At 42.6% G+C, this 18,620-nt stretch overlaps 1 protein-coding gene across 10 annotated transcripts in view; it reads left to right on the top strand.

The window, feature by feature from the left end:
• Positions 1 to 18,620, top strand: part of PER3 (period circadian regulator 3) — a 37,273-nt gene that overhangs the window by 4,237 nt on the left and 14,416 nt on the right. For 5 of the 10 annotated variants that reach the window (XR_013999422.1, XM_081145450.1, XM_081145446.1 and 2 more), the window contains exons 6-14: positions 3,175 to 3,226; positions 3,869 to 4,023; positions 6,186 to 6,264; positions 7,748 to 7,947; positions 8,072 to 8,228; positions 11,789 to 11,894; positions 12,807 to 12,932; positions 13,330 to 13,456; positions 15,538 to 15,670. Coding sequence is in view for 8 of the 10 variants with exons in the window: in XM_081145450.1 (XP_081001576.1) it covers positions 3,175 to 3,226; positions 3,869 to 4,023; positions 6,186 to 6,264; positions 7,748 to 7,947; positions 8,072 to 8,228; positions 11,789 to 11,894; positions 12,807 to 12,932; positions 13,330 to 13,456; positions 15,538 to 15,670 (1,135 nt within the window). In the remaining 2 variants the exon portion in view is untranslated. The remainder of the gene's footprint in view (positions 1 to 3,174; positions 3,227 to 3,868; positions 4,024 to 6,185; positions 6,265 to 7,747; positions 7,948 to 8,071; positions 8,229 to 11,788; positions 11,895 to 12,806; positions 12,933 to 13,329; positions 13,457 to 15,537; positions 15,671 to 18,620) is intronic. The other 5 variants (XR_013999423.1, XM_081145448.1, XM_081145444.1 and 2 more) reach the window with 3 other exon arrangements.

Here is an 18,620-nt window from a genome sequence, read left to right as displayed (position 1 = left end):
AGCTTAGTTTAGTAGAGACCATCCTTCTCTTTGATTCCTTCCTCTCATTTTTAAAAAATGTTAATTTTTTTGTCGTAAAAAACACATCAACAAGACTGACCGTATTAACCATTTTCAGCCCGCAGCTCGGTGGTGAGCGCACTCACGCTGCTGTGAAACATCTCCGGCACGCTCTCACCTTGTGAATCTAAAGCTTGTGTCCATTCTGATTTTTAGCCCAGTGCTTGGTCCAGCAGAGAAGCGTCTTGCTTGCTTCTCTCTTCGGTCATAGACCTTGGCCCATCCTTCGTGCACATTTTACGTGAGCTTTAGAAAGCGTGCCTATCACCCTGGCTCCCTCCTGGCTCCCTCGCTCCGACTCCCATCACTCAGAAACGTTCATTTCGTTCCTCTTCCTCCTTCCTAACATGCATGCTCTCCCTTAATTGTCCATATTTGTCTCTGCGTTTACTAAGCATTTCATAAGCACCTCTCCATCACTCACTGTGGGCCAGGAGCTGTTCCAGGTGCTGGCATAGGCGGGAGCTGCGCGGACTTGGTCAAGTCTGCTGGCCGCTCATGGTCCCCGGTATGTTCCCTCCGCTTCGCCCGGATAGTCCCTCTTCTCTTTGCAACCTTTTCATCTTCTCAATCGCTTATTGCTATGTCTTTCCCCTCCATGTAGAAGCATAATATGGCCTGAAATTGTTGTCTTTTAAACCCAGTTCATCTAGTTTGCTCCCCATATTGTACTTCTGCCCCGTAAACCTCAAGAGTCAGGCTCTTTGAGCACAGTTGTCGAGCTCCGCAGCCTGTTGGGGCTGTGCCCACGTTCCTCTCCCTCGCTGTCTCTCTGAGCTCATAGATCATTGCAAGGACATGGGAAGCTATAACCTCAGCTGCTGCAGCGTTTAGTCCTACTTCAGAGCATGGTTCAGCTTTTCATTTGTGCCCAGACCTCTCAGGAGGAGCTGACCACTGTTTCTTTAGAATGCACTTCAGCAACGAGAAGTGACACGTCACCACCGACATGTGGAAGTGATGGGGGCCCACATCTGTGTCTGAGGTCACCTGTTGGCACTCTGTGTTACAAGACTCCTAGTGAAGGCAGTTGAGTCATGTGCCTGCTGTAATATATAAATAGTGCAAGGAAGTTTGTCTACAGTAGAGGTGCAGTATTTCCTATGTGCAAAGAATTTTAAGCTAGGAATCAGAAAATCCAAGTTTTAAATTGCGTTCTGACCCTTCTTGAACTTTGGAGGCCACTTAGCTTCTAAGTATAAGATAGGTTCGGACCAACCTACTAATACATGGCTGTTGTAAGTAAGAGTCAGGAAAGCGAATGGCTGGGAAAGCATTTTGGAGATTTGGAGAATTCTGCAGCGCAAAGGGTCATCTTACGCTGCTCTCTATTGAATGGGTACTGTTTGCCAGGGACTCTTCTTAATGTGTTTGATTTAATCTGCACAAAAACCTTGTAAGGTGTGGATACTCTCATCATCCCCCCTTGACTGATAAGGTAACTATTAGTTGGGGTCAGCTGAGAAGCAAATGTCATGATGGGATTAGCGGTGCAGGAGACTTACAGGAGAGGACCCCCCACCCCCAGTGCAGGGCTGACACCTGTGGAAGGAGGCTGGGGAGGCGCAGTCCTGGCCTGTAGCACAGCTCAGAACAGCATGGCCAAGCAGCCTCGCATTGAAGGAGTCCTGCTTCTCCATGGAATAGCCTGCCTCGGTGTTCCCTGTGTGCACAGACAGTGGCTGAGAGAAGCCTGCAGGAAGTTATGTCCCCTAAAGCCAGGAGCTGTTACCTTTCTTGGCCACACGGGCACTGAGGCACAGAGCTGCTCTTAACCACTGCTTCCCTGACTCCACGACTGCCTGTGACTGACTATAACTTTCAAACAGGAGAGCTGTAAGCAAACAAAGTGGCACCAAGATGGATTCCTGTCCATAAAAATCATCTCAAAAAATTAGGGTATTTTCAAAACATCCTTACCCAACCTTGATTGCTCTGTGAGTTTATCAGCCTTGGCATTTTCTGTGTTGAGACAGTAGCATATCTTTGCATGAGAAATTCCTTCAGTTTCCTTGGTCAGGTCCTTTCACTGGCTCCCCACAGATACCTGGTAGGAACTGTCTTCTGCCTTCTGGATTCTGGGACTCTAGCTTCCCTAGTTTCATGCATTTTGATAGTCTGATCACTGGTCCCTTGACTTTTAAACTGAGGTGTCTATTTTACTCACACACATTGTTCTTGATCATTCAGAAGCTCGTATTCTGATTTTTCTGTGATCCTTAGAAGTGCAAAGACCTGAACATATTCAGTATTTCAGTTCTTTAGAATTTCCGTTGTCTATGCTCCTTCAATGTATATTTTTTAAACATCTCCTTAGTTTTAAATATTTCCTTGGTTCCTATAACTCAAGACTTTTGCTCCAGTGAACAAATGTCCAAAAAATATATTCAGGGAGCTCTAACTAGAGGAAACAAACACTCGGGAAAAGGTTCAGCCTCCTAATCTGCCCTAAGATGGGCAAATTTAACATTTCTGAATTACCACATCACAAATCAATAAAATTAATGCAAAAATCAATACAATTGATACACTCCATTGACCTGAGGATTGTGAGAAATGTGACTAATGACACTGTCAGTTGGTACAATCTTCTGGACATTAGCAAACAATGTTTGCCAACACACTATGAGAGTCATAAAATAACCGTGTCACTTAACCCAGGAGCACAGCTTTAGGGAATGTATCCAAGGAAAGGAAACAGTGGAAGAGATGTGTATATCATCTACCTAAAAGCAGCAAGTAGTCTAATTCTCAACTTTTGAGACATGTCCAGGCTGTTGCAGTGGAGTAGGCTGTTACCACCAAAGTAACAGTGTTACTACGTTGGCATTTGAAGGAATGAGTTGGGGCAGCTGTAGAAGTTCAGAGGGACTGTAGAGATCGTAAGGTAGAGGCTAAGTCGGACACTCTCCTGCCTACCTGAGGGTTCCTGTTACAAGAAGAAAGCCCTTGGGAAACCCTGGATGCGACTGGATCTCAGAGTGACGGGGAGAGTCCTATTTTAATCAGAGGATCTCCCTCTTAAAAATAGTTTCTCGTTTGTGTGGTGACGGTGAGGACGAGCTGCTCCACAGTTTCTCTGTGGGGTGAGTGACAGTCTGTTCTTGTCTCCAGCAGCGTCGCAGTATGAATTTGCTCCAGTGAAGTCCTTTTTCTGCAGGATCCGGTAAGTTAGGGGCTGTGGAGGCCATGGCGGCTGGGCTCTGATTTTACTTGGCGCTTATTTTAATCCTTTTGTGTCCGCCAGGTCTATTGTGGATACAAAAGATAAGACTTGGTTCTTGCCGTACGAAGTTTGTATTTTGATTGAGGGAAGGAAACACATCCTCAAGAGGAGAGTAGATGATGCAGTAGGGCAAGATGAGAGAGATGCTTAACTGGGGCCAGAAGCACCCCTAGGGTTCAGTACACTTCCAGTGACCACTGTTCGGGTCTTTTGTTTTTGTTTGCTTTTGGTGGTGGTTTGGTCACATTTAAAATTAATTTTTGAAATTTTGAATAACTTGAAAGAAAGCAAGAGAGGTATATTTATGACAAGGATTTCAAAGGTCCAGAGATACAAAACTAGAGGAAAATAAACCCAAATTGTAATAGTAGTTATTTCTCATAGGACTTATTAGTGATTTTTTTTCTTGGGTATTGAACATTTAAACTAACATTTCCCTTCTTTTTAAAATAAATATGTTTAAGTATTTTAGATTGGCTATGTCTCTCTTAGAAACTACCAGTGAAACATTTTCCCAGCTGTGTTTCACGTTGGGCTAACTGAATGCGTCAGGACGGCGCAACCCATTTCTGTCCTTTGCAGTGGAGGTGGAGACAGAGAGCGAGAGAAGCATTACTACCCGTTCCGGGTGATTCCCTATTTGATTCACGTGCAGAGCTCCTCACGGCCTGAGTCGGAGCTGGAATCGGAGCCCTGCTGCCTCACGCTGGCTGAGAAGATTCACTCGGGTTACGAAGGTAAGTCAGCATCTGCCGTCAGCACATCGGGCAGGAGCCTGTGGAAGCCTGTCCACTGCGGCCGTGGGACAGGACAGAGCACGCTGGCCTCTAGCTGGGTCCTGGGCTCTGAGCACTTGCAGCAGTTTTCTGATGTCTCTGTGTACTGACCTTGACGTCTTGTGCGGTCCTCTCCATGGACAGCACGACCAGAGGATCTAAGCAGGGATTGCCACAGATACTCGGTCCTATACTCCTTTCTCTACTGGTGACAGTCCGATGGCCTTTTGCTTCTGTCTTGTGTGAAATAGGAGCATTGGAATCGTTGCACAGCCAGGCCACAAGAATGAATTTATGTTTTTAAATTGCTTTTGAAACACCCTGGTTTTTATTGTGTGTAAATAAAAACTTTTTAGTATGGTTTATATGTCTGCTGGCAGAACTACATTTTTAAATTTACATATTAATGCAGAAGCAGCTTCCATTTATGATTTGAACTTACAGTCAGTTCTGTTGTAAGGTGGTATATGCTTTTCTAAAAATGATCTTCCTGAGCACAAAAGTCACACAAAATAAAAACCACAGGGCTTATGGGAAAAATGAAGGTAGGGGCCCAACACCCAAAAACTTAACACACATTAAAAATAGGACAATTATCTATTAACAACAATAACAGTTTTAAACATTAAAGAAATTAAATTGGTGCAGCCACTATGGAAAGCAGCATGGAAGTTCCTCAAAAAATTAAAAATAGAACTACCATATGACCCAGCAACTCTACTTCTGGGTATATACCTGAAGAAATCCAAAACATTAATTCAAAAAGATGTATACACCCTCGTGTTCATTGCAACGCTGTTTACAATAGCCAAGATACGAATGCAACCTGAGCGCCCACAAGCAGGCGATTGGATAAAGAAGAGGTAGTACATACATATATCTCATGGAATATTACTCGGCCTTAAAAAAGAGTGAAATCTTACCATTTGCAACAGCATGGATGGACCTAGAAGGTGTTATGCTAAGTGAGATAAACTAGACAGAAAAAGACAAATACCATGTGATCTTACTTGTATGTGGAATCTGAAGGACAATATGAGTGAACAAAACAGAAACAGACTCATAGAGAACAAAGAGTGTTACAAGGTGGAAGGAGAGTAGGGAGCTGGGTAGAAAAGGGGGAGGGATTAAGTACAGGTTGGCAGTTACAAAATAGTCATGAGGGAGGTAAAGTGCAGCATGGGGAGTAAAGTAAGAAATATTGTAATTCTGTATGGTGCCAGGTGGGTACTAGAATTATTGGGGAAATCACTTCATAAATTATATAATTGTCTAATCACTATGCTGTACACCTGAAACTAATATAAAATAATATTGAATGTCACCTGTAATTGAAAAATAAAATTTTTTAAAATGTGAAAAAAAATGCATAAACAATACATACAGTATATAAGGCTCCTCACCGTGGAAAAGCCATTTGTGGGTGTGGCTGTCGGAAGGATTGTGAGGCATGGGAGGAAGGTTGTCTGAGACAAGGTGGGAGCTTCTGAGAGACTGGCAGGCGTGCCCCGTAACACTTGGTGGGTTGAGGAAGGGCGGGTGTTTAAGGTGTGTGCATGTTTTGTGTGTTCCTGAGTGACTCCATTCAGTTAGATGTCTTCTGCTTTCACCTCATATTTCTTGCAAGTGAAACTGTCCATAAGCAAATGCACAATTAGCATTATGCTCAAATGGTTCCCTAATGTGTTAATCACTACCTTTTCAAAGCAAGCCATGGCAGAACTGACCATACCAATTTTATTACACAGATTTAAAATGTTCATTTCATACTGACACTTCAAGACCTGTGAGCTTAGTTATATGCAATCACTAAATGTGACTGAACTGTTTGCTCCTGCACTGTAAGGTGCACCGGCCTGTCTAGTAGATTATTTGTGATGAGCAAGCTAGTCAGTGTACACAGCTTTTCTCTGTTTAAAATTAACTTAGTAAGCATGTCATTTTGATCTAATTAAAATGTCAGTAATAATGAAAATTATTATCATCTGACTATAGCTTTGTCTGCTCAAAGGCCAGGCCCCTAAGTGAGATTGCACCATTTCATATAGAAATTTTGTTATGTGGTTAGTTAAATAGATGACTAATTAGATATTTGCCTTTAAATGAATCTCTGTTTTTCGTAGCTCCTCGAATCCCTGTGGATAAAAGAATTTTTACCACAACACACACTCCAGGGTGTGTTTTTCTTGAAATAGATGAACGGTAAGTACTCCTTTAAGCCTAAAAGAAAATTTTTTCTGAAAATAAATACAAGTCTGAACACATTTACATATGCTCTCATGCTTCTATATTACGTATCTGATATATATCCATTATCTGTTTGATTTTTGTTAGTTTGAAATTGAGTTATCTAAATTTTTAATATAAATGTCGTGCCTGTTACAGTCCTAAGACTTACAAGTCATGGTTGATCCCACAGCATCACCTTAGGTAAGGCAGGTAGTGTGGCTCCTTCACTGGAAGGCAGTGGCCTGGCGGCTCATTTGCCAGGACGGATGTGGTGTGAGATCCTAGTCAGGGCGACGCCAGGGCTCAGCCCCCGCACCTACTCCAGGGTGCTTCCCCTGGACAGCTGCTCCTAAAGCAGCTCGTGAATTTTTTTTAGTCTGAAGGGGGAGAGGAAAGGACAGGTCTTTTCTGTGTATGAAACTAAATTTAATTTCAGTAGTTCCTTATTCTGAACTTACATCCTTCCTCCTTTTTTAGGTGTTAAAATTGTCCTTTTTATTTAAAGAATAGTGATACTGATGATGAATAGTAGTTGCTTATTGTTTTTTTGTATCTTTACTTGGAAAAGTAAAACATTGTTATCCCCTGATTAGTACCTTCTGTTTTTCCCCAATTTATTTAAAAATTTTTCTTGCTCGTGAAATCTCAAAATCTGGGTGACAAGCACCATTCCTCACGTAAGCGTGGGGCTGAAGTGCCCAGCATTTGGCCCGGTTATGATATGTTCACTTTGATTTTTTTTTAAATCTTAACATCTGAAAGTGAGTTTATTTCACTATAGTTCCCTGAAATAAATAGTAATTGGCGAGATGCTTTGTGTACTGTAATGTGTAGAAAATAGGATAACCAAGGATATTCTGGAAATAGCTTAAATTGTATTACATTAGACAATATTTGTGAATTTTTGCGCATAGAAAATGTTTATGGCATTGGTTCTTTCCAAGTCATCCCGAGCATCTTGTCACCCTCGTTTCTGGTGAACCTTTAGCTTGCATGTGTCCTGTGTGCTGGTGATTTATTTGGTGTGACCTCTTGTGGGACATGTTTTTGTGTAATTTTCATCATACTGTGCAAATTGGTAGCGTGCTTTATTCATTTAACATCATAAACATTTTTCTATGTTATGATACGATCTTTGTATGCTTTTTAAATGGCAGCAAATGGAGGGCTCAGGGACCTCTAAGGAACTTGTTAAAATACAGATTCCTGGTCTTGCGGCAGGAATTCTGACTTGTTAGCCTGCGGTGAGCCCGGGAGCCTGTGTTTTAGCAGGTTCCCTACATGGTTTTTGGTGCAGCAAGTCAAATGGCCAACATTTCTTAGGTTATGTGACTTTCCCCACAGTATCTGTGTACTTCTTTCACGTCTAAACTGAAGGAGGGCAGTCTTTTTAAAGTGCGTGGAGTGTAGGAAGGCCCCCTGTGTGTAACCCCGGCCTGTGCTGCGTCTGGCCCAGGGCCGTGCCTCTGCTGGGATACCTGCCCCAGGACCTGATCGGGACGTCCCTCCTGGCGCACCTGCACCCCGAAGACCGCCCTCTGATGCTTGCCGTGCACCAGAAAGGTGAGGGCCCGCTGCTTCTGCGACGCAGCCGTTTTCTTCACAGTCCATCCAGCTTTTCATTTCGTTTCTCAGTACAGCTTAGCCTGCAGCCAGGTAAGCGATGTGCTGAAACAACCAAAGCCACTTCTTCTCCAACTTCAACATTCTGAAACATTCCAAGTAAGGCGGGGTGGCGGGGGCGACGCGCGCGAACCCCTGTCTGTCTGCCCCCCTATAGTGGTGAAGTTCGCGGGCCGCCCTCCCTTCGAGCACTCACCCGTCAGGTTTTGTGCCCAGAATGGAGACTACGTCGTCCTGGACTCCAGTTGGTCCAGCTTCGTGAACCCGTGGAGCCGGAAGGTGTCCTTCGTCATGGGGCGCCACCAAGTTCGAACGTAAGGCCGTCCCTTCCGCATCTTCCGAGTAACCTGTTTCACCAGGCGGTGTTCCGCCCGCTCGCTCCACTTTGAGTCAGTTAACACATGAACTGAATGAAATTCTTTAGGTGCTTCTGGAAGACGGTTCACAATGTGTGTCAGGGGCCTTGAAATATTTCTCTTTCTCCTGATGCCTCCCTTCTGGGAGTGTTCTAAGAAAATGTGGCCAAACACAGGAAAAGCTATATAAAGAACAGACATATTTCACGGTGGGATTAACTCATAATCTCCAATTTAGAGTAGCTTAAATGTCCATCATTAACTAAACTGAACTATTTGCTTGACATGGTGTTATGTTGGTCAATAAAGATTTTTGCAGAGATTATATAACATGGGAAACTGCTATATTAGATGTAAAACAGCAGCATACGAAATTACTTATACCCTATGAGTATGATTATGTCTCAAACACAAACACTGTGAAGTGTGCAACAGAAGATCAGAAGGAAATAAAATATAGATGTTGGTTGTGTGTGAGGTGAGTGAGATTGCGGATAAGACTTCTTCAGAATTTTAAAGTTCTCTTTAGTGAGCATGTAAAACTTTTCCTATCAGCCTTCTGCTGTCAGATTCCGTTTATTTGTGTCTATTTAATTAAATCTAATTTTTTAAATTAGATTCTTTATTATGTAGTTCCCTGCCTGCGTGGCTGACTCCAGCCCGTTTGATCACTGCAACCTGTTCACAGAACAGAATCTGTGCAGTAGATCGAGAACCTGGCGCACCACTACGGTAGCCTAAAATGCTCCCAGGCCCTGGGCTTTTTGGTCCATTTAAAATTGACCTGTAGGTTCCTCAAAGGGCCATAGGTTTCCCTTTGATGTCTTTTATTTTTTTAAGCATGGAAATTAACTCTTCATTATCATGCTGAGATTAAGATGTCTTTCTCATTTTGTTACACAGCTGTGTGCACGTAAAACTGAGAACAGTCATCTACCAGTGAGACTCATTTGATCGCGTCTCAGACTGTAACATAGGGCACAGCTGTGGCCAGGGAAGGGCTCCAGGTTGCTCTCGCCTCTTTGTGCTCTGGGGTTCGGCCTCAGCAGAGCAGGTCTGGAACCTTTAATGGAAGAAGTGGGCTCCTTGCCGCCCTAATTCAGAAGACTGATGTGGCTAGGAAATAATTTAATAACTAAGGTAAGAAATAAGACTTCCGAGCAGGTGCCATTTCTCTTGGTCAGAAAGGACTTTTTTCTTGGTAGGGAAACCTGTTGGGAATGAAAATACTATGAGATGTTTGCTTAGTAAGAATTTCGACTAATGAATATCAGACATCCATCTGGATGTCTGTCAGTTGGTCTACGTACCCTCCCCAGTCAGTGCTGGAGACATGTCCTGGACTCCCAAGTTGTCCGTCAGTCCTTTGGATATATATGAAATTAACTGACATATGAGGACTCACAATGCTTTCACTATTTTAAAAAATTACAACAATATGTACATCTCAAGGCCCAGGGTTATGTGAGGGAGAGAACTCAGAGTAGCCAGTATTATTCTTTCTCGTAAAATAATTATGCATTGTATTTATAAAATTATGTTAATGTATTTCTTTAATTATTTTTGGATCACCTACTGTGTCAGGCATTGTGCTTGGCCCTGGGAATGACAGAGAAACACGTACTCGTTTCCGTCCTGAAGCCCACAGTGCAGTGGAGAGCAGACAGTGGAGGGCCGTGGCTGGGTTTAGGAAAGTGTGACAGTTGGAATGGGAAGGGGGCTGAGAGTGTTTAGCAGGGACCCTCACCATCTCTCTTTGGGTCCCTCCCAGCAGCTCTGGGCAGACAGGTTAGGTGCTGCTAGTGCTCATTCTACAGAAAAATCCATAGTTGGTGAAATAGAGTAACTTTCCCGGCATTACGTGGGGGCAGGGAGGCTGCAGAGGGAAACTGGATACAGGTCCTCACTCCTAGTCCAGTTTCCTGCCCTGCACAGCAGCTGCTTGGCCACTTGCCAGTGAAGGCTCTGTCTCTGTCACCTACACGGTAATCATTATGAGTCACATAATCACTGATGAAAGAGACAACTTAGTTTTGTAGAAAGTTTCACAAATAGGAATATCTAGATCTCATACCACAAACGAGTCTGTTCTATTTCCATTTCAGAATTTCACTTGAAAAATAATAAAACCCAGGCACCTTGGGAAGACATTCAGGCTCCAGTGCCAATGTGTATAGGTCACAAATTGCATGTGCTTGGTTCCCAGACTCCTCCACTGATGGTCATTCTGTTCTGTGCCAGGCACTGTCGTAGGTGCTGGAGGGGCGAATACAATAGACCAGACAGCCTGACCCCACAAGGAGCAGGCGGTAGACCAAACGATAGCAGAAGGTGTAGTGGGCCAGGCTGTGCATTCAAGTGCAGTCTGTCACTGTGTACAATGTGCACCATGCTGTGCTGGTGAGCCTGTCACCTTCCACGGGCTGGGAGCTGAGGGATCCAAATGGTGAGGGACATGCTGCCAAGGCGGAGCTCTCCCTAACCACTTCTGTGACACAGCCTACATCCTGCGGTGCAGTGATGCTTTCTCCCTCTTGGAACGTGTTGCAGTTTCAGAATCGGCAGGGCCGCACGATGGGCAAGCACAGCACTGGCTTTGGGGTCAGGCGTGCGGATTCAGACGTGTGGCTCTGTGAACTCTGATGTCAGGATATCCTGCTTCATAGGCTTTGAGGACTCCAGAGAGAACAGATGTGACTCAGTGTACATTTGTATGCTTGCTGTACTGAGGGGCAGCCCAGTAGGGGACAAGCCCTGGTCCCTTCCTGACCGCCTGCTTAGCCCTCACCAGCTGGTGACCTGGAGCAAGTGTTCCCCTCGGTAAAGGAGATAATACTTGGTAGAGCTCTTGGAACAGTGCCTGGCACATCACGAGGTTTGGAAAAGGCTAGTTGTCACTCTTTGTTGTAAAGCTAGGACAGTTCCTGTCACTCAGAAGGTCCTAAAGACGAGTCCATCAGCCCTTCTCTTCCTGTCCCTCTGTGGGCTTGTCTGCCCCTCACTGTGTTCAGGTAGTGGGTTTACAATGCTCTAGAATTTGAGTGTAAGACTTGAAGGGAACGTGATGCCACATTTTCACCAGTAGGGTGTGCCGCAGAGTCATCTTTATTGCAGAGCTTATTAGGTACTTTAAGCATTGAATGTTTGGCAAACTTAGGATCTTAACATTTCTACAGTCAGTTACTGAATTAATGTTAAATTTTGAGACCGGTAGTTGTTGGAGACATTTCAGGAGCTAAGGAGGTGTCATGGCACCGATTTTAGATTTGTACAAGCACTGCTGACACCGCTGTAGAAAGACTACAACAGACTAAAGAAGCCTGTTACTGTCACATTTGCTTGTCAGTGTTTTCTCTGCCTCCGTGAATAGAATTTTAGCTTTGCGTTTGCTATATTTGGAGTCAAGAGTTGCTTTGTAATAACATAGGTTTATTATTTGAATATTAAAAATCACTTTAGACTTCATTGTGAATGGATTTTAAATCACTTGACTCAGTCTTTCATGTGGTACTTGGTAGGGGCCCACTGAATGAAGACGTCTTTGCTACCAAAATAAAGAAGATGAACAGAGATGACAAAGACATAGCTGAATTACAAGAACAAATTCACAAGCTTCTGTTACAGGTAAAATGAGAGGGGTTTTTTTGTTTTTGTTTTTAGAAATACACAAAATTCCCATCATTGTGTTTTATTTTAATATTCTGTCTTAGTAAAGGCACCTCACAAAAGTTAACTGCAGAGAGACCTTTACCCTCTGCATTCCAGAAGGTTCTTTTTTGTTTTTAAATTAAATTTTATTAATCTTTTTTTCGTTTTTCTGTGTTAAATACACAGAACATTTTGTAAGAACTCATCTTAAAACAACAAAACTGAGTCACAGTGAGCGGTAAGACAGAGAAGTTATTTCTGAACAAGAGAATTATTCTTGTGTTTATAGCTCAGCAAGTGTGCCCAGTCTCTGGGATTAGGAATTTTTTAGAATAATTCCAATTTTAAAGGTGGGGGAGAGTGCTGGCCAGTCTCAGTATCTGGTTATTAAAAGGCAAAAGTAGGAAAAGCTGCTTGTTGAAAACAAGTACCCAAAATGGTTTCTATTAGAGATTCAGTCAGTAAGCTTGTAAAGTATGTACTGATGGTGCAACAGGATCTTCCATAAAGTCTCTGGGGCTCATAAAGTCCTGGGAGTTCGTGGGGAAACTATGGTGCATATTTCATTTGTTTTGTCTGAACTCAGCATAAACAACAAGTTATTTTCATATTTTGGTAAAGTATACTATGGCCTTAAGTTTTTTTTTGTTCCAGAAATACACACATTGACTAGAAAACTAGATTTTGCCCTTGAAAATTACTAAGATGAGGGGAATGTCTTTCATGTCAGCATTAGGGTTAAATCACCTTCACACGCCTAATGTAGGGTTTCAGAAATTTTAGTCTTAATTTTCTGGTGATTTAGATAAGCTCTGAGTCGATCATGCTGTATCTCTCCTCTCACCGCCAGATGGCCAGTAACCCCCAAATGGGCTTTTGTCCTTGCAGCCGGTCCACGTGAGCGCCTCCAGTGGCTACGGCAGCCTGGGCAGCAGTGGGTCACAGGAGCAGCACGTCAGCCTGGCCTCCAGCGAGTCCAGCGGGCCCTGCATGGAGGACACACCAAAGGAACCGGTGAGTGGCACACGTGCACCATCTGGCCGGTCCCCCGTGATGTGGCCCTGCACAGGTCCGCAGCTCCACACGCACTTCTCAGTGCAGGCTCTTGCCCTGGAGACCCTCCCTGAGAGGGAAATGGACATTCTCCATTTGAGGTGGGAAGCTGGCTGTAGAAAGAGAGCATTGCCTTTGAAAAGTGATATTTGGGTTAGTAGTGTCCTTTCTAAAAATTAGCATATTGTGAATCAGTATATTTAAAGTTTCGTTTGTACTGGTGACCTGGGTGGGAAACTGTATTCAGGTTATTACTGACTTTGCGTCATGTGTTCAGAGAACCAGACCTTAATGGATTTTGTCATGTGCCCTGATGTTCATTCTGTAACATCTGAAGCGTATTTTCTTCTTTTCCCAGTTGACTTTGCAGCAGGTCTATGCCAGTGTGAACAAGATTAAATTTCTGGGTCAGCAGCTGTACGTTGAGACAATGGCCAAATGCCCCAAGAAGCCGGTGATGGGGACGCACACTGGACGGCCCGAGGGTGAGCCGGCAGGGCCCCTCCTCCTGTGTCTGTCCTCTGGCAGATGCCGAGCGTGTGAGCGCAAAGCCCTGATGGTTACTTGTGCAGTCATAAGAGTAGCGGTGGTAATGGCGGCAGCAAATACTACTGTGAAAGCTGAATGGTATCAGAATGTAGCTACAGTGTACTTGTCCTAAAGAATCGACGTTTCTGATAATACCAGCACATGCGTAGATTTCCCCCATGTGAGCTCTCTAGAAACCAGCAGTCAATTCTAGAAAACATTTCAGATAATAAACTATATTAAAATACTAATCCCTTTTTTTCCTTTCAAACAAATAGAGAATACTTATGACCTAAGTTGAATGAAAAACTTGGCATTTTTCTTGATACATGTGTGTGCTTTTCTCAAATGCGAGGTAAGCAGTGCTCCATAGGAATCATGTCAGTTGTGATAATTGCATTACTTTGAAATTTTAACCTACTTGCATTATATGGCAGAGGAAAGTTTGATAGACATCAAATTTTATTAACTTTGAGTTTAGCTAACTTTCCCTTCATTGTTCTCTCTGAATATTAATATAATTTTGGGAGTCATTACAGATTTGGGGCACCTAAATGTGATTATCATTGGCAGATGTGGATATTTTACACAGTATAGGTGAAATTTTTCTCTAAGGTCAATGATAATAATAGGTGCTATTTTTCAGGACTTGACCTGATTTACACAACAAAACCTCAAACTCCTGCTCTTATAGGTGGTATCACTGGGAGCCCATAGGATGCCCTCTGGGTTTAGCAGGTCCCGTACTTCAGTGTTTTCTTTTCACCTTGGAAGGAGGCTTAGCATTCTGTTTCTTCCGTAGATATAAAGGCACAAGATAGAAATAACTACTTCTGTCCCTTCAAACTATCAGATTCCCTCTCTACAAAAAAGTTCATCTTAAATATCTTTGGTGCTGTGTATCATTATCCCATGTCTTGGCAGAGAAAATTCTTTGGGTAGATTTTAAATCTAAATTTCCTAAATGTTTTCTTTGTTGTCCTCATGTTAGTGCCAGTTTTTCTCAGAGTAGAAATCCTTTCTCCCTCCTGCTTTATTCCTTTTCTTGTCATCTACCATTGGTCTGGTAGTACCATCAATACTGTGGTGTTTACGAGGCTATATATTCAAGCAGATATCAGTATTCCATCATTTACCATTTTATAAAACTTAAGCTATAGCTGTGTGTACTTAGGTTGCTGTTTTAGAAACTGAAATTTTCCTACTCCTTATATTTGACACACATAGGATGTGATTTTGGGGAAAAGAAAAATCTGTTGCCATTTGGTATGACTTCAGAGAACTAATGTTACTTGGGCATCTTGATTTTATTAACATTTTAAGACCAAGTTTAAAGAACTAGTGAAAAAAATCTAGTACTCCTTACTCAAGAGAAATAAGTATGCAACTTAAGAATAAAAATGTTATAATTTAAATATTAGAAATTGAGTGGAGAATACACACCAATGAAAATGAAAATACTAAGTGATTATTATGCGTGCTCTGTGTACAGGGTACTAGAGCCAACAAGAACACCAGGTTTTACATTTTTATGTTTACCTTTCTTACAAGGGCAGATTATACTTGAAGGTAGAATGAGAAGAGCAATTTTAGAACTTAATAGGAAAGAGCAAGGAGCAACAAAGAGAGAGAAAGAGGCTTCAATAGCTAGACTGAAGCCAGCTGCAAGAAAAATTAGGGGAAATTGGATGGTCCTCTTCTGGGAGGATGCATTGCCTGCATGAAAACAGATATCCATAAACGGAAGTAATTCAGAGTGAATTACCCAGTAGTTTGACCCACCAGTTTTATTCCTTGATAATCTTTGCCTCAATTATTTGTCTCCTTTAAAAAAACAAAACAAATGTAGTCATTCATGTAACCATTCTATGTGGATCTCTTTCTGTATCAGTGCATTTAGATCTGAGCTCATTTTTAATAGCTGCGTAAAGTTCTGTTAAATATTTATTCTAAAAGACCATGATTTAATTTTGCTAAATAATTACATGTTCTTAAGAATAATGCATTTTTAATTCTACATACTTTTATTCTGTTTTAGGTGAGCAGAAGGCCGTTTCTTCTTTAAAGACCTTGAAAAATAACAGCATGTACACTGAGTCTTGTGAGGATCTGAGAAAAGATCAGCATAGCCCATCGTATCAGCAAATAAACTGCATTGATAGTGTTATCAGGTATGAAGCACACATTTTGATAACATGTTTTTCCAAAAGCATACATTGTCCCCGTGGAGCCCTTCCATAATTTTAATAGCTGTTGTCTCTATTTTTCACAATAAATTGACAGAAGGAATAAAACTAGTGGGTCACACTACTGGGTAATTCACTCTGAATTACTTCCGTTTATGGATATCTGTTTTCATGCAGGCAATGCATCCTCCCAGAAGAGGACCATCCAATTTCCCCTAATTTTTCTTGCAGCTGGCTTCAGTCTAGCTATTGAAGCCTCTTTCTCTCTCTTTGTTGCTCCTTGCTCTTTCCTATTAAGTTCTAAAATTGCTCTTCTCATTCTACCTTCAAGTATAACCTGCCCTTGTAAGAAAGGTAAACATAAAAACGTAAAACCTGGTGTTCTTGTTGGCTCTAGTACCCTGTACACAGAGCCTATTACATACAGTTCATAACATACCCAACGTTTCAGAGGGTGCAAGCCATTAGAAAATGCATTCCTTTCTTTGAAGGAGTAGTTGGGAAGACAAGACCTGTGCTTGTCGAATTTAAATGGTGCAAGATTTGAAGATCAATTCAAGACCGTGGTGAAAGAGAGATAACCACCCAGTGATTCAGGCTGGGATGGCCAGGGAGGACTCCATCAAAGAAGAAAGTACAAGGTCAGCATCATGGCAGCATGAGTTGTTTTTTTCTCTCTCCTTCAATTTCCAACTAATTGGACATCCATAATCATAAAAAGTGCCTCTGCACAGCATGACGGGACACGGAGAGAGACATCCGCCTGTGCACCTGAGAGTGGTTGGAGTGGACCGAAGGAGTGGCAGCGGAGAGGGCAGCAGTAGGTCCAACATGGGCCAGCATGACCTTTTTGACCGAGGAGATGGAGGGTTATGGTGGAGAGGGGAGGTTCAGCCCAGCCATGGGTTCTGCAGTTGAAGGAATTCATTGCTCTCTCTGAGGAGACACCACAGTGATGGGGCAGGGGAAGGAAAGGGAAGTAGGCAGAGATAACTGAAGGGAAGTGTCTGCCCGGGATTCTGGCAAGAGGACAGCCCACAAACCTCTGGGGACCTCCAACCCAACATGAGGATTCCTCTATCAGGTCATGGGCACACCTAAAGCCCCAAGTGCTAAGTACACAATTTTCCCCGCTCTACCACCACCCTTATGTTTTCCTTTTGGCAGCTTTTTAAGAGTGTATGTACTCCCAACCTGAGCTCTGGTAAGACAAAGCAAAACCTTGTTACCATAGCTCCTCCTCCTGGAAAACAAAAGGAAGGCTCCTAATTGCCAACCTGTTGAACTGTTAGAATCAAACAAGTCCTTGTCTGAATAAGAAAGGTGTTTGCTCCTTCAGATGCAGTGGTGGAGGCACTTTTCACCAAACACCAAGAAAGGCATGGAAATAAAATATCACAAAGAAAATAGCAATTTCCCGACAAATTGAAAGGCATCTAACTGCTGAAAAATTCACAATAACTACTATGAAGAAACTCAACAAGCTACAAGAACACTCAGGCGATGCAATGATCTCAAGAGCGAAACTGGTGCATAGAAAGAGCACTTTACCAAAGAGACTGAAATTCCCAAAAAGAACCAGACAGGTTCTGGAACCGAAGGACTCTGTAAATGAGAGAAAGCACCACTGGAGAATACAACAGGTTGGGTGGAAGAGAATTAATGGGATGGAAGATAGGACTGTAGAAGTGATTAAGGTTGAAGAGAGAGAGAACTAAGCTTTTTAAAAAGTGCATAAACCCTCTGAACTATTGGGCACCATTGGGAAGCCAACAGAAGAATTAAGAGGTACTGCAAAAGGAGTGGCATTCAGCATTATTTGATACCAAAACCAGATAAGGGTACCGCAGGAGAACACTATAGACCAAAATCCCTGATGAATATAGATGCAAACATTCTCAACAAAGTAGTAACCAATTAAACAATACAGTAAAAGGGTTATACCCCGTGAACAAGTGGCATTTACCCCTGGAATGCAGAAAGAGCATTTGAGAAAATGCAACATCCTTTTATGATTTAAAAAAAACCTTTAACAGATTGGGTATAGAAGGAACACACCCCAACATAGTAAAGACCGTATACAACAAACCCACAGTTAACGTTAGTCAGTGGAGAAAAACTGGAAGTGTTTTCTCTAAGCTCAGTAACAAAGATGCCCACTCTCATCACTCGAATTCAATATAATGCTGGAAGTCCTAGCTAGAATAATTATGCAAGACAGAGAAATAAAAGCGTCCAAAGTGGAAAAGAGGAAGCAAAAGTGTTGCTATTTGCTATGATATGATGTTACATATAGGAAATCCAAAAGAGTTAGTAAAAAAATTGTTGAAACTATCGGTGTCAGTAAAGTGGCAGGATACAAAATCAACATACAGAAGTCAATTGCATTCCTTTACAATGAGGAAGTATCTGAAAAAGAAATAAAAGCATCCCATTCACAGTACCATTGAAACAGTAAGATAGGAATAAATTTAGCCAAGGAAGTGAATAGTCTGTACAATGAGAACTACAGGAATTTGCTGAAAGAAAGCGAAGGAGTCAGCAAATAGAAGGACATCCCATGTTCATGGACGGGGAGCAGTGATACTGTCAAAACGCCCATGCTCTCCAAAGCCATCTGCAGAGTCCGTGCAATCCCCATCAAAGCGCCAAAGGCATTCTTTGCAGAAATAGAAGAAACAACCCTAAAGTTTGTGTGGAATCACAAAAGACCCCAAGCAGCCAAAGCAGTTTTGAGGAAAAGGGACAAGTGCAGAGGCATCACACTTCCAAGTCTGAAGCTACACAGAATTACGGTAGTAAAAATAGGGCATGGATATGACACAGGCACACAAGTGGACACATCGGCCAGTGGACCAGAGTAGAGCACCTAGAATTTAACCTAGCACATATTCAACTAATACTTGGCAAGGGAGCCAAGATACCGAGGAGGAAA

The sequence above is a fragment of the Miniopterus schreibersii genome, assembly GCF_964146895.1.
Source record: "Miniopterus schreibersii genome assembly, chromosome: 8".
NCBI classification, from domain to species: domain Eukaryota; kingdom Metazoa; phylum Chordata; class Mammalia; order Chiroptera; family Miniopteridae; genus Miniopterus; species Miniopterus schreibersii.
Note: the sequence above shows the minus strand (reverse complement) of the source record. Positions and strands in the feature narration are given on the sequence as shown.